At 31.2% G+C, this 14,352-nt stretch overlaps 1 protein-coding gene across 5 annotated transcripts in view; it reads right to left on the reverse strand.

Moving 5' to 3' along the window:
• The window catches only part of LOC126881707 (annexin B9-like), a 110,460-nt gene extending 101,378 nt beyond the window's left edge, over positions 1 to 9,082 (reverse strand). For 3 of the 5 annotated variants that reach the window (XM_050646124.1, XM_050646122.1, XM_050646121.1), the window contains exons 1-2: positions 8,930 to 9,082; positions 8,677 to 8,722 (exon numbers count right to left, since the gene is read on the reverse strand). In XM_050646124.1, coding sequence (XP_050502081.1) covers positions 8,677 to 8,709 — 33 coding nt within the window. In that variant the 5' untranslated portion in view covers positions 8,710 to 8,722; positions 8,930 to 9,082. Of the gene's footprint in view, positions 1 to 8,676; positions 8,723 to 8,843 lie in introns of all 5 variants that reach the window. The other 2 variants (XM_050646123.1, XM_050646125.1) reach the window with 2 other exon arrangements.
• Positions 9,083 to 14,352: the final 5,270 nt, after the last annotated feature.

Consider the following 14,352-nt stretch of genomic DNA (forward strand, 5'->3'; position numbering starts at 1 on the left):
GACAAGAGGGAAAATTTTAGAAAAATTGTGATCTGATATTTGCGTACATACTCCTTGAACAACGACAAACATCGTTCTGTAGTTTTTTTTTCCAATTAAAAAAAATTTCCGACACAAGTATCAGGTTATAAGTAGTTACATTCTAAATCAAAAAATCTAAGTGTCCGACAAAAATATTGGGTCAAATCCAAAGTCGGACAAAAAATTTAATTTTTATTAATAAACTGTCTTTTAAACAATACGGGGTTCGTGCAACCCTTACCTTTAAAACCATTTTTCCGACAACATTAGTAGGTTATAAGTAATTATATTCTTAATCAAAAAATCAAAGTGTCGGACAAAAATATTGGGGCAACTCGACAGTCGGACAAAAAATTTAATTTTTATTAGTAAAGTATACTTTCAAATTATGCTGGGTTCGTGCATCCCTTATCTTTACAACCATTTTTCCGACAACAGTAGTAGGTTACAAGTAATTATATTCTTAAACAAAAAATGTAATTGTCTGACAAAAATGTTGGGGCAAACGAACAGAAAACTTAATTCTTTTAGGCTATCGACGAGGAGGTATTATCAAAAAAAAATTTAAAACAGTGTTTCTCGGTTACTTTTGAATCGATTTAGCTGAAAATTGGTACACACGCTAAGTAAAGCATTTAAAAGGGTATGACGTAGATCGGAACCCAAAATTTTCTTAAAAAATTTTCCGACAAGAGAGAAAATTTTAGAAAAATTGTGATCTGATAATTTGTGTACATACTCCTTGAACAACGACAAACATCGTTCTGTATTTTTTTCTCGAAATAAAAAAATTTTCAGCACATGTATCAGGTTATAAGTAGTTATATTCCAAATCAAAAAATCTAAGTGTCCGACAAAAATATTGGGGCAAATCCAAAGTCAGACAAAAAATTTAATTTTTATTGATAAACTATACTTTTAAAGTATGCTGGGTTCGTGTATCCCTTATCTTTACAACCATTTTTCCGACAAAGGTAGTAAGTTACAAGTAATTATATTCTTAAACAAAAAATGTAATTGTTTGACAAAAATCTTGGGGCAAACGAACAGAAAACTTAATTCTTTTAGGTTATCGACGAGAAAGTAATATCAAAAAATTTTAAAAGAGTTTTCTCGGTTATTTTTGAATCGATTTAGCTCAAAATTGGTACACACACTAAGTAAAATATTTAAAAGGGTATGACGTAGAGCTGTACCCAAAATTTTTTAAAAAAATTTTCCGACAAGAGGGAAAATTTTAGAAAAATTTTGATCTGATATTTGCTTACATACTCCTTGAACAACGACAAACATCGTTCTGTAGTTTTTTTTCCAATTAAAAAAAATTTCCGACACAAGTATCAGGTTATAAGTAGTTATATTCTAAATCAAAAAATCTAAGTGTCCGACAAAAACATTGGGTCAAATCCAAAGTCGGACAAAAAATTTAATTTTTATTAATAAACTGTCTTTTAACAATACTGGGTTCGTGCAACCCTTACCTTTAAAACCATTTTTCCGACAACATTAGTAGGTTTGAAGTAATTATATTTTTAATCAAAAAATCAAAGTGTCGGACAAAAATATTGGGGCAACTCGACAGTCGGACAAAAAATTTAATTTTTATTAGTAAAGTATACTTTCAAATTATGCTGGGTTCGTGCATCCCTTATCTTTACAATCATTTTTCCGACAAAAGTAGTAGGTTACAAGTCATTATATTCTTAATCAAAAAATGTAATTGTCTGACAAAAATGTTGGGGCAAACGAACAGAAAACTTAATTCTTTTAGGCTATCGACGAGGAGGTATTATCAAAAAAAAATTATAACAGTGTTTCTCGGTTACTTTTGAATCGATTTAGCTGAAAATTAGTACACACGCTAAGTAAAGCATTTAAAAGGGTATGACGTAGATCGGAACCCAAAATTTTCTTAAAAAATTTTCCGACAGGGGGGAAAATTTTAGAAAAATTTTGATCTGATAATTTGTGTACATACTCCTTGAACAACGACAAACATCGTTCTGTATTTTTTTCTCGAATTAAAAAAAAATTTCAGCACATGTATCAGGTTATAAGTAGTTATATTCCAAATCAAAAAATCTAAGTGTCCGACAAAAATATTGGGGCAAATCCAAAGTCAGACAAAAAATTTAATTTTTATTGATAAACTATACTTTTAAACTATGCTGGGTTCGTGTATCCCTTATCTTTACAACCATTTTTCCGACAAAGGTAGTAAGTTACAAGTAATTATATTCTTAAACAAAAAATGTAATTGTTTGACAAAAATCTTGGGGCAAACGAACAGAAAACTTAATTGTTTTAGGCTATCGACGAGAAAGTAATATCAAAAAATTTTAAAAGAGTTTTCTCGGTTATTTTTGAATCGATTTAGCTCAAAATTGGTACACACACTAAGTAAAATATTTAAAAGGGTATGACGTAGAGCTGTACCCACATATTCTAAATAAAAAAATCTAAGTGTCGGACAAAAATATTGGGTCAAATCCAAAGTCGGACAAAAAAATTTAATTTTTATTAATAAATTATACTTTTAAACTCTGCTGGGTTCGTGCATCCCTTATCTTTAAAACCAATTTTCCGACAAAGGCAGTAAGTTACAAGTAATTATATTCTTGAACAAAAAATTTAATTGTCTGACAAAAATGTTGGGACAAACGAACAGAAAGCTTAAGTCTTTTAGGCTATCGAGGAGGAGGTATTATCAAAAAAAAATTTAAAACAGTGTTTCTCGGTTTCTTTTGAATCGATTTAGCTATAAATTGGTACATGCGCTATGTAAAACACTTAAAAGGGCATGACGGTGAGTTTTACCCAAAATTTTCCAAAAAGATTTTCCGACAAGAGGGAAAATTTCGGAAAATTTTTCTAAAATTTTGGAATGTTCTCTACGTTACGTCCTTATAAACATTATAAGGAGTATTTCTACAAATTTTCAGTTTGATCTATGTAGATCTAACCGAGAAAAATAGTTTATAGTTCGCTTTGGTCTCCTTGATGCTTATTATTTTTTTATATCCCAGAGAACGGCTGTTCCCGTACATGCGACACTATATTATACAAGAAATATTCGATTTTCTAAATGTGACTGAATTGAAAAAATTGAGCCAAATCCAATCTTAAAATATAGGAAGAGAGAAATATGTCAACCATCCATTTTGGTACAAGGGTGTGGATGTTACGGCCATTCCCATTTAGGGTCTGTTTTTCGTTCTCGTCCCCAAATCTCCCAAAAATTTCGAAAATTTAAGTCCGATTTTCAACGCATGTTTAATTTTGAAAATTCTTCTCTTCTTCTTCTTCTTTTTATATAGACATTACTCTGTCTGTTTTTCAATGTGCCTCCAGTAAGTTGTCATTCCATCTTTTTCGTGGTCTTCCCCCTGATCGTCTCCCTATTGGGGAACCGTCTCTGTCCGTTCTTACTACTCTATTTGTTGTCATTCGGCTTATGTGGTCGTTCCATTCTACCCTTCTGCTTTTCATCCAGTTATTAATGTTGTCCACCTTGCATCCCCTTCATATATCTACATTTCTAGCTATATCCCACAGCGTCTTACCATTGATTTTTCGCAATGTTTTCATCTCTGCTGTTTCTATAGCTTTTTTTGTCCTTTCTGTATCAGGTTGTGTTTCTGCCGCGTATGTCATTATTGGTTTGATGACTCTTTTGTAAATTCTGCCTTTCACTTCTTTTCTGATGTTTTTATTTCTCCATATTGTTTCATTCAGGCAACCTGCGGCTCTGTTTGCTTTATTCATCTGATCTTCCACTTTTGTTTCGAGCTTTCCGTAGTTGCATAGTTTGATGCCTAGATATTTAAACTCCATGACTTGTTCTATTATTTGACCCTCCAGCTCTAATTTGCACCTTATTAGATCTACTGTTGTAACCATGCATTTTGTCTTTTTTGGGGAAATTAAAATGTTAAATTTTCTAGCGGTTTATTAAATTCGTGCAGCATACGTTGAAAATCATCTTCACTTTGAGAGATTAGTATTGCGTCGTCTGCATAGCAGATTATTTTAAGTGGTTTTTCTCCCACTTGGTATCCTTTTTTTGTTATTTTATAATACTTTTAATAATATACTTTTTTAATACTTTTTTTATTATTTCGTCCATGATCAGGTTGAACAACAGAGGACTCAGGGAATCTCTCTGTCTTATCCCATTGCCATTTTGAAAATTGTATATATCATTCAAAAGTTACCGATCTCAGAAATTTTACTCAATTTCTATTTAAAAAGGGGAAAATGTTTTGTATGTTTGTGTGTATGTTTGTGGAAAAGTTATACCGATCTGAATTTCTTTTCTATGTTTTAAGAGGGGGTCAGGGCCGATTCAGAACCGGTATAGCTTGTGACTTTCGACCGCCCATAAGCCAGCTATAGGACTTGGTAGGTACAAAACGGCATATTTTTTGGGGGTATAAATCTTAGGTTTAAGAAGAGACAGGAAAACCAAAAGTACACCAAATTAATAGCGTTGAGTTAAGCTTTCCAATAGTGCTTAAGTGGTTAAGATCAGAGATACACACGGCTCAGTACAGCTGAAAAACCGAAAAACCAAACTTTGAAAATTTTGGTTTTTAGACAATTACTCAAAATTTCAACCTACAAATTGCGCCAACAAATAAGGAGGACTCCAGATGCGTCTATCGGTGTATACCTCTAGCTGGAAAAATTCGAATTTTTAAGTTATAGCCTTCATAAGTGTGATCAAATCTATTTCCTATAGGAAAACCGGTTTTTCAAGCTCAATAGTCCTATAATACCTTCGGTTATCCTACTTGACCTTGGATGCATCAGACACTACTTCTCAATACGTTTCAAACTCATATTTAGTGATCAAATTCGGTAATACCGATTAGAAGGTATCTAGTTCCAAAAGTATAATCCATTTGATCATTATCGCCGAAATGGTTTATGTAGTTGTAGTGGTTGCGACGCTAAATTTAGATAGATTTATATAAAAATAGAGCAATACGAGTTCATTTACCGGCCATTAAAATAATTTTTTATTCTATTTCGAATAGAAAAAAACTCTAGTGTACATTCGATGGACACTAAATCATTTGAGAGATAATCATAGAAGGCGACCATATATATTTTAACGTGGAATCGAGAAACAATACATTCAATTTCATTTAATTTATATACAGGTAAAATTTCGTAAATAATGGGCCATAGCTTAACGTCAGGTTCCTGAGGTAAAAATAGACCGATTTAAGCTTAGTTAGTTAGCTTAGATTTAAACTTATCTTAGTACAAATTTTATAATAACCGAGATACAGGATATCAAAGTTAAAATTTTTTTTATATATTATTGAATATTTCCTGACAGGTATGAGATAACAACATGAAATTTGGTATGTGGGGGTTTTTGGATCGAGAAAACTAAATTCCCTATAGTATTTTTACTACAAAAACGTTATTACGTAGGTCAAAATTTTTGACGTAAGAGAACTGTCAAAACATTAGAATGTGACTTTTCATTATTGCCGTGTTTATAATAAACATAGCAATAATGAAAAGTCACATTCTAATGTTTTGACAGTTCTCTTACGTCAAAAATTTTGGCCTACGTAATAACGTTTTTGTAGTAAAAATACTATATAGTATTTTTACTACAAAAACGTTATTACGTAGGTCAAAATTTTTGACGTAAGAGAACTGTCAAAACATTAGAATGTGACTTTTCATTATTGCTATGTTTATTAGTATAGTGAGAAGCTAGGCATCATTACTTGTCAGATATATTTTTCTCTGTTATTGTTTATTGAACAAATAATATCCATAATTCTTTATTTTAATTATTGATGTCAGTTGGATTTCAATACTTGCCGAGATATATTAATTAACAACAATATTATTATAATGTATAATCAATAAAATAAACAATTTAACTATGTGTTCACAGGTACTTGTTATTATTATTTATATTACTAACTTAACATAAAAATACTAGATCTAAATATATTTATTATTATATTTTTGAAATAAAAATACTTTTTATTCGTATATTTTATATTTAATTCGTATTAAATACTACTCAGAACATCCATCTGTCATTTTTAGCCTTAAAATATATTATCATTATTAAATCATTATTAAATGATCTCTTTTATTGATTATACACTAAGTCAGTATAATGTTGTTGTTTTTTTACCTTCTCTACAAAAACACCCTGTAATCATTTAAGATTTTTTACCTCAGAATCCCACAGCATTACCAAAAGCTTAGAATAGTAAATAAGTGAATAATTTTCCAAATGTTTAGGTATTATTTAAGAATACACTACTCAATTGGATTTTTAAAATGAAGAAAATAATCACATTTTCAAAATTTCTTTTTTCACTTTTCAGTATATGTAAAACGTAATAAGTTTGTTTAGTCCACAATATTATGAGAAAAGAAAACAAACTCACATGCACATGCAATGCAATGTTTGTTTACGATGATCACAGCTGAGTCTGAGAACATAACATAATTGACCGCAACCAGCAACACAGAATTGTCATTTTCGTTGAATGTATCAGTAGCGTAGGAATGTGTAAAATATTTAACTAAAATTATTATTTTTTGGGATATTGAACTTAAATAATTGGTTTAGAAAATTTATATTATTGATAATAATAAATGGTTTTGGTTATTTAATTAATATAATTATAAAATTCTCAATGCAATCGCGATTACGTTTTTCTTATTAAAATACCATGTGGACGCTTATACAAGATCGGGCAGTTCCGTGTTGGTGTCGCATTTTAGCTGTGCTAGAGAAATTCAATTCTAGAGTTGATGTTATGGAATATCATTATGTATTTTCGTTAACATTAACAAATATTTTGGGATATGAATAATATATTTCCGCAATTGATGAAATCCGATTGACATCATTAATTAGAATAAAGAACTAGAGATATTATTTGTACAGTAAACAAAAACAAATAAAAATATCTCTGACAAGTAATGACATTAACCTGGCCATGATGAAAAGTCACATTCTAATGTTTTGACAGTTCTCTTACGTCAAAAATTTTGACCTACGTAATAACGTTTTTGTAGTAAAAATACTATACCAAAAATTATGTATTGCCCAGAGGGCGCCACATACGCCTTTCAGCACTCATTTATTACGTTCAATTTTTTTTATACCTCACTCTGTATAATTTTGACATTAAAATTTTTATTTTCCTATTATTTTTACTTAAAAAAGGTATACTTCTTTGATCTCCCTAAACTCAACCGTTTTCGAGATAAACGCATTTTAAATCTGCGATACACCATCATTTTTAGCATAATATTAGCATAATATATAGCAGTTCTCAAATTTATGTCATTGCATCGCAAATTCCATTTGAAGAAATTTGCGATACATTTTTGGATAATTTTATGGTTTTAAGTTATTTTTCGGGTGTAACTACAATGATATTATGCTAAAAATGATGGTGTATCGCAGATTTAAAATGCGTTTATCTCGAAAACGGTTGAGTTTAGGGAGATGAAAGAAGTATACCTTTTTTAAGTAAAACTAATAGGACAATAAAAATTTTAATGTCAAAATTATACAGAGTGAGGGATAAAAAAATTGAACGTAATAAATGAGTGCTGAAAGGCGTATGTGGCGCCCTCTGGGCAATGCATAATTTTTGGTAGGGAATTTAGTTTCCTCGACCCAAGAAACCCCCACATACCAAATTTCATGTTGTTATCTCATACCTGTCAGGAAATATTCGATAATAAATAAAAAAAAAAGTTTAACTTTGACACCCTGTATCTCCAAAACGCCCCATTATTTTTGTCCGACAAGTGATCCAATATGCATTACACATGTAAAAGAACAGCACAAAATAAAAATGACATCTGTGGTAATAAATAAAAAATTTTCAGGAAATTGACATCTTCGGCGCGTCCGACTGTGCATATGCCCCGTGAAAATTGTCCGACAAGGTTACCACATTATTGTAAAAATGTTTTATGGTATATTCTGATAAAATTAGCAATGTGGTAATAAATTTTTTAGTTTCATAAATTTGACATATTTAGCGTGTCCGACGCGTCGTATGCCCCAATATTTTTGTCCGACAAAATTATTTTCGCTGTTTATACGATAAAAACCATTGATTAAAATAAAATGACCAATGTGGTTATAAATTTTTTTCTTGCATAAAATTGACAACTTCGTGACCGCTTGACAGACAAACGCCCCACTGCCATGATGCGCTAAGCTCGAAATTTGTCCGACTCCACCCAAATAACAAGTACAAAAAGTTTCAACGGTGTGGTCATAAATAATAATTTTATATGGGGGCCTAAGAACTATTAATATTTTTCAGTTATTAAATCTTTTTTAAATTCAGGCGATTTTTCATTCCAAATTAATAAGTTTAAAACATAGATTTCTCAAGATTATGTTTCTAATTAAATCAATCAATACCTAGGTATCGGATTAATCGGATATTCTAGTCTAATTATTTAATTATTACAATTAAAGGGAAAAACGTTTACTTATGTCTCAAAATGAGATGAGGTTTAAATAAACAAAACGTGAACAAAAACTATACCTACAAATAAAAACTCAATTTTTCATGGAATATTCTCTAAATAGTAGCTAACTTAACAAAGTATGACAACACTTTCTCTTTGGCTCACCTGTTGATATGGATTATACCCAGGATAACTCATCTTGATGCACAACCTGAAAATTAAGATTTAATTGAATATACAAAAATAAAACAACTCCTTATCAGTGCACACAAAACATTGAAATGATCACACCAAATAAATAAGTTGCCGGTCAAAACAGATTTTAGCCACACCTTTTATCAATGTATAAACAAACGTTAAGAGAATATACTACAATACAGTGTATTCTTTAAACAACGAATAATTTAATTTTACGTACTTCACAACTAACACAAGCACAATCCAATTCTATTTTAAAATTTGATGATAACAGTATAATCCTTCTATTTAAGATGAGTAATCTCTACTACGTCAACAACGACAACAACTGACAAGACAAAAGCGTATTTCAAACGTCAAGAAGAATTTCTGTAGAGGTGGGAATTTGTGTGAAATTGTTATATTGTTTCATTAAACAATTTTTGAAGTTATACTTCTTTAGGCGCGATTGGGAGTAAATTTTTATTATTCTGCGCGCATACGCACACAGACAGTATCGACTTCGTTGCTGAATCTTTTAAGTTATGTATGTATCAGTTCAAAAAAAGGTGTGGAAAGAATATATTATTGTGTTTAGTAAATATATTTATTATAATTTTGTGTCTTTGGATTTGTCTTCCTCAGGAGTAAGATAATACGTATTATTAAAACATTTTTATATTTTTTACTTCACTTCGTCTATTTGTTACCGTGAATTGTCATAATGTCCGAGAAACCGTGAAAATAATACCGTCGTAGTGTATTGGTAGAGCATTCGACTACGGATCGAAATGTCCCGGGTTCAAATGCGGACAATTGATGTCTTTTTAATTTTTGGATTTTTGGAAAGTGGTAAGTATTAAAATTAGTTTAATATTTAAATAAAATAAAAATAAACTGTTTAAAGTATTTTATTTCGTTGAAATCATATAATAGAAGTATAAGTTCTTCCGTGCGTACAAAGTACACACACACACATTCTTTTTTTCTGTAGCATCCCGAAAACTAAACTTTCTGTATGATTTATTAAATCGAAAGTTCCACTTTACACAAATATACCGAAAGCAACCATTTTTGGGATGTTTCCTTCAGTTCTGGTACCATTTATTTTTTACTTTTGCAATAATTTTGAGTACTTACCTATCTACGTACATAGGTACTTAATCAGCCTTAACAGTCAACTTGTATTTTTATTACGAAAGTGCTTAGTCTCAAGGTGTGTAAAGCTAACTCTCCACTTGAGATAATATCTCGATAGAAAATCTCGAGGTTAGTCTCAAGGTGTTGTCCATTTGAGATCACTTGCGGTCTCGTGATCTGCATGGGAGACTCACTAGTGACTTTAGTCTCGAGATCAAGACAATTCCGTTGAACACACTAATAACCGGCAAAATAACGCAAAAGATGGAAAACATAATACATTGTGAAACAAAAAGAAATGAAACTAATAGAGGTGGAAATGATCGTTATAAACGTATAAATTAACATTACATTGCATAGTTTCCCAACTTTAGACGTATCAGAGGAGTATGACAGCTGTCACTGTGACAGTAGAATTTTATAAAATACTCCTGTTCATTATAGTAGGGGAGCGAAGTATGCTAAATGTGCAGTCACTCAAGCGCTTTGGGGACCTATTGGGTTGTGAAGAGTAGGTCCTAAAACCAAAAAAAGTTAAGTAAAGTTTTCCATTTTAGTGGGGACTTTCCATTTTTAATTTAATTTTCCATTTCCAACAATCGTTTTTTCCTATTATAGCTTCATCTCTCCATAATTTGAAAAAAAGAATCCAAATCTGGTATAAAAATTTGGGGTTCCTATTTAAGATTTTAAAGTAACCCTCCACCCCACCTCCGTGATGGGGTAGTGTTTGGTACCATTCGATAGATTTTTCAATAATATTGATTAACTTTATTTTGCAGTTTTTCGATCTAATGTTTATTTTGCGAAATATCGCGGGATTTGTATCATTCGATAGATTTTTGAAAAATATTGAACACATATTTTTTTGTTTTTCGATCTAACGTTCATTTCGCGAATTATTCGCTTTTTTGTGAAACTTTTTAACTCGCCCATTTCCTTACGCCCCGCTCAAATCGTCAGATTTTTTAAATATACACTGTTTTGCATGTCCTTAACTTACCTTATCTTAATTTGACAATTTCGAGTATTTTTAAGGATATGTTTTTTTCGGGCCCCCCTTAACGAACTCCTCTGTGTTAAGACCCAATATATGATAGAGGTACATCTGCAGGGCACCAAGTTTCTCTCCATATGATAATCTGACGCGCTCGAGTAACTGCAAAAATCCTCGCTTAGGCTCCCCTACCATTACATTCTTATCACATGTCCGGCCCATTGCAATCTTTGTATTCTAATGAAGTCTGATAGGGGTGTTTCTAATGAAGAAGGCCAGGCCTTCCTAAGAGGAAAATTGATTCATCCCAGATATCTATCAAAAATACACCAGGTATCAAAAGGATTGGGCTCTGGTGGGACTCTTTCCATCTTTTCGAGCCCTAGGTGACTTCGTATACAGGTGTATCTCCCAAAAATTTTCGTACACTTCTGGCCGTCGAAAGTAGTACAGCTTTTTGCATGGTCTTATAAAGATGTTCATTTAGACCTAGCTTTTTTATGTTTTCGAGGAGGTTCTTCGGAATGACTCCAGTAGTAGACATAATAATCGGTATTGTCTGGTTACTTTGCAATCTCCATTGTCTTCATATTATTATTACTATTACATTTTTGTTAGGGGCCCGAAAATTATGTAGTGCCCGGGCCGGATTTGAAGTAAAACAGGCTCTGCCGAAAATAGTGAAAATTTGTCTTTTTTTGACTTTAATTCATTAATAACTATGATAATACTAATTAAGTCCAAAAAATTTACTGCAGGAAACATATAAATCCTCGTTATAGAGGTCCTAAACCAACTCAAAATTCTTAGGATTTTTTGTGGCTAAATCCCAGATAAACATAATGCTTAAAAAAGGATCATGATTTCCTATTGATAATGAATAATAAAGATAAATTCACAAGCAGATGTTTGAAAGGAACAGAATCTTCCAACTCTACACTGTGATGACCTACCAAGAATCACGTGTTTACAACTGTACAGCTCTGTTGGCCGACCAGTAGGAATTCCCCACTTATTTGGTTTCACTTTTGAACATTGTAATAATTAGTCACTTTATAGTAGGGGTAAGAGGCGCAATACGATGATTAAGAGGATATTAAATTGAGAAATATTGCACAATGACTACTGAATAATAATTATTATTAACAGGAAGGTGTATATTTGGTACTGTAATGGTCGGGAAAAAGAGGTACTAAATCACAAAATACTTTGAAATCCTTTATAAAAGGTATATTTGTTAAAATCCCTATACAGGGCTACATCATAAAACAAACAGAACTAGTTTTCAATCGGTTGACCGACCAACTACAGGAAAAAATTTTTTCCTCGTGGATTTTTTTACAAAATACTTCGTTTGTTTCTGATCTTTTACACTCACCGTCAAAATTAACCGCCCCCTTGTATTTCTAAGACTGTAACCGCCCCCTAAGTAAGACCAAAATTAGCTATTCACCACCAATGGTCAGTATCTCAAAAAATAAGCGCGATTTTGGCGATGTGTATCGTCGATATTAAAAGTTGCACCATTTTTTTTCTATAGAACATATTCCAGAACATATTCCAGAACATATTCCTAAAACTTTCCAGAAAACTTCTTTGTACTCTATATTGTAACATAAATGTAATCATAAAGCTAAATTTCAAATTTCGTGACTCAACTTGTGCGATTAAACTTTACAATTCAGGAATCTGCACCTTTTACTTTAAAAAATTCACAACTTTTATTAGAATAAGACTGAAAGCTTGAAATAGGTTTCATTGTCTTCAGAAAGGTGAAAAATATATACTATAAATATTTCAGAAAAAAATATTAAAATGGAACAGAGTTGTAGCGAGTTAAAAGCAAAATCGTGATTTTATTTTTTTTATTTATAGGGTAAAATTGCGTTTTTAACAGTGTTCCCCTACTTAAAATTCAAAATAAATCTCATTTTCATTTTCAGCACTATCAAAAACATAAAGTAAGACCAAAATTAGCCATTCACCACCCATGGTCAGTATCTCGAAAAATAAACGTTATTTTGGGGATGTATAACGTTGATATTAAAAGTTGCACCATTTTTTTTATACAAACCATTTTGATCTAAAACTTTCCAGAAAACTTCTTTGTACTCTATATTTTAACATAAATGTGATTAAACACAGCTAAATTTCAAATTTCGTAACTCAACTTTTGCGATTAAACTTTGCAAATCAGAAATCTGCACCTTTTACTTTAAGAAATTCATAACTTTTATTAGAAAGACTAAAAGCTTGAAACAGATCGCATTGTCTTCAGAAAGGTGAGAAATATACACTATACAATAAATTTCAGAAAAAATATTAAAATGGAACAGAGTTGTAGCGAGTTAAACGCAACAAAGGTGATTTCTTTTTTTTTTAATTTTTATTATAATGGAATTATAGTACCACTCTAGCCTCTTCCCTTAGTAGTCTCCTGTACGACGTAGGTTTCAACCTTATGGCCGAATCATATCCAGTTTGCCTACATTTATGGAAAAACAATCTAATTCAGGCACTGAATTCGTTTGTAGCTCATGCATTGTGACATAATGCTCTCCCTGCGCCTCTATTTCTGTGGTGTGTCCATTATTATTTCTTCCTCGTTGAGCTTGCCATGCTCATCTATTTCTGCGCAATCTAGTTTTATTACAATACATCCTCGTAACATGTCTTTCATATTACATACATTTCTTCATCTACATTTACTTTGTTTATATGGTATATTCTGGAATTTTCTGCTCGGACAAGTGATTCTTCATCATTAGCACATGTTATTGTCCTAATTCTATCATCTGATTCTGTTCTTTGTGCAATTCCTGACAGTATCCATCCTAACTTTGTGTTTTGAATGAGTAGCCCGTTATTTATTCAATGCATACCATCCATCAATATGTCACCGTATACTTTTACACCTAATAAGTCTATCTTCCCTACTTTTTGGACAGTGGTCTGCTAATAAGACGTTTCTTTCATTTTATTCTTTTAATTTAAAAAATTCTCTCAAAAAATATTAGATATTATTAGGTAACGATTTTCGAAAGTAATAAAAGTGTTCGATTATGTTAAAATGGTAATTCAGTTAAGTGAATTGGATAGCTAATAATTTGTTAAGGCCATTGGTACATAATTTCGCAAATATTTTACGGGTATCCCTACTTCTTCTGTCTTTACACGGCAAAGTACGTGTAGTAAAATTCACACTGGTATGGATATGTAAACATTACTAGAATGTCATTCTACTTGAAAATGTCATCATTAATTTAAAGAGATGGCTTTTGAATGTTCTTGGATAACTGTTATTTTTATAATTGCAAATTATTAATTCAGTTAATAAATGTGATAATTTTTCACTAACTATGTATCCAGTGATTGTAATAATTTATATTTATATGTACAACAAAAACTAATACTCAATCGAAAAAAGAGGAAAAGTGTTAAAGTGATTTTTTAATAATATATTGTTACTATGGAACGCTTACAATTTTGAACATCTTTAACAACAAAATACTTGGATCACAGAATAT

The sequence above is a fragment of the Diabrotica virgifera genome, chromosome 3, assembly GCF_917563875.1.
Source record: "Diabrotica virgifera virgifera chromosome 3, PGI_DIABVI_V3a".
NCBI lineage: Eukaryota > Metazoa > Arthropoda > Insecta > Coleoptera > Chrysomelidae > Diabrotica > Diabrotica virgifera.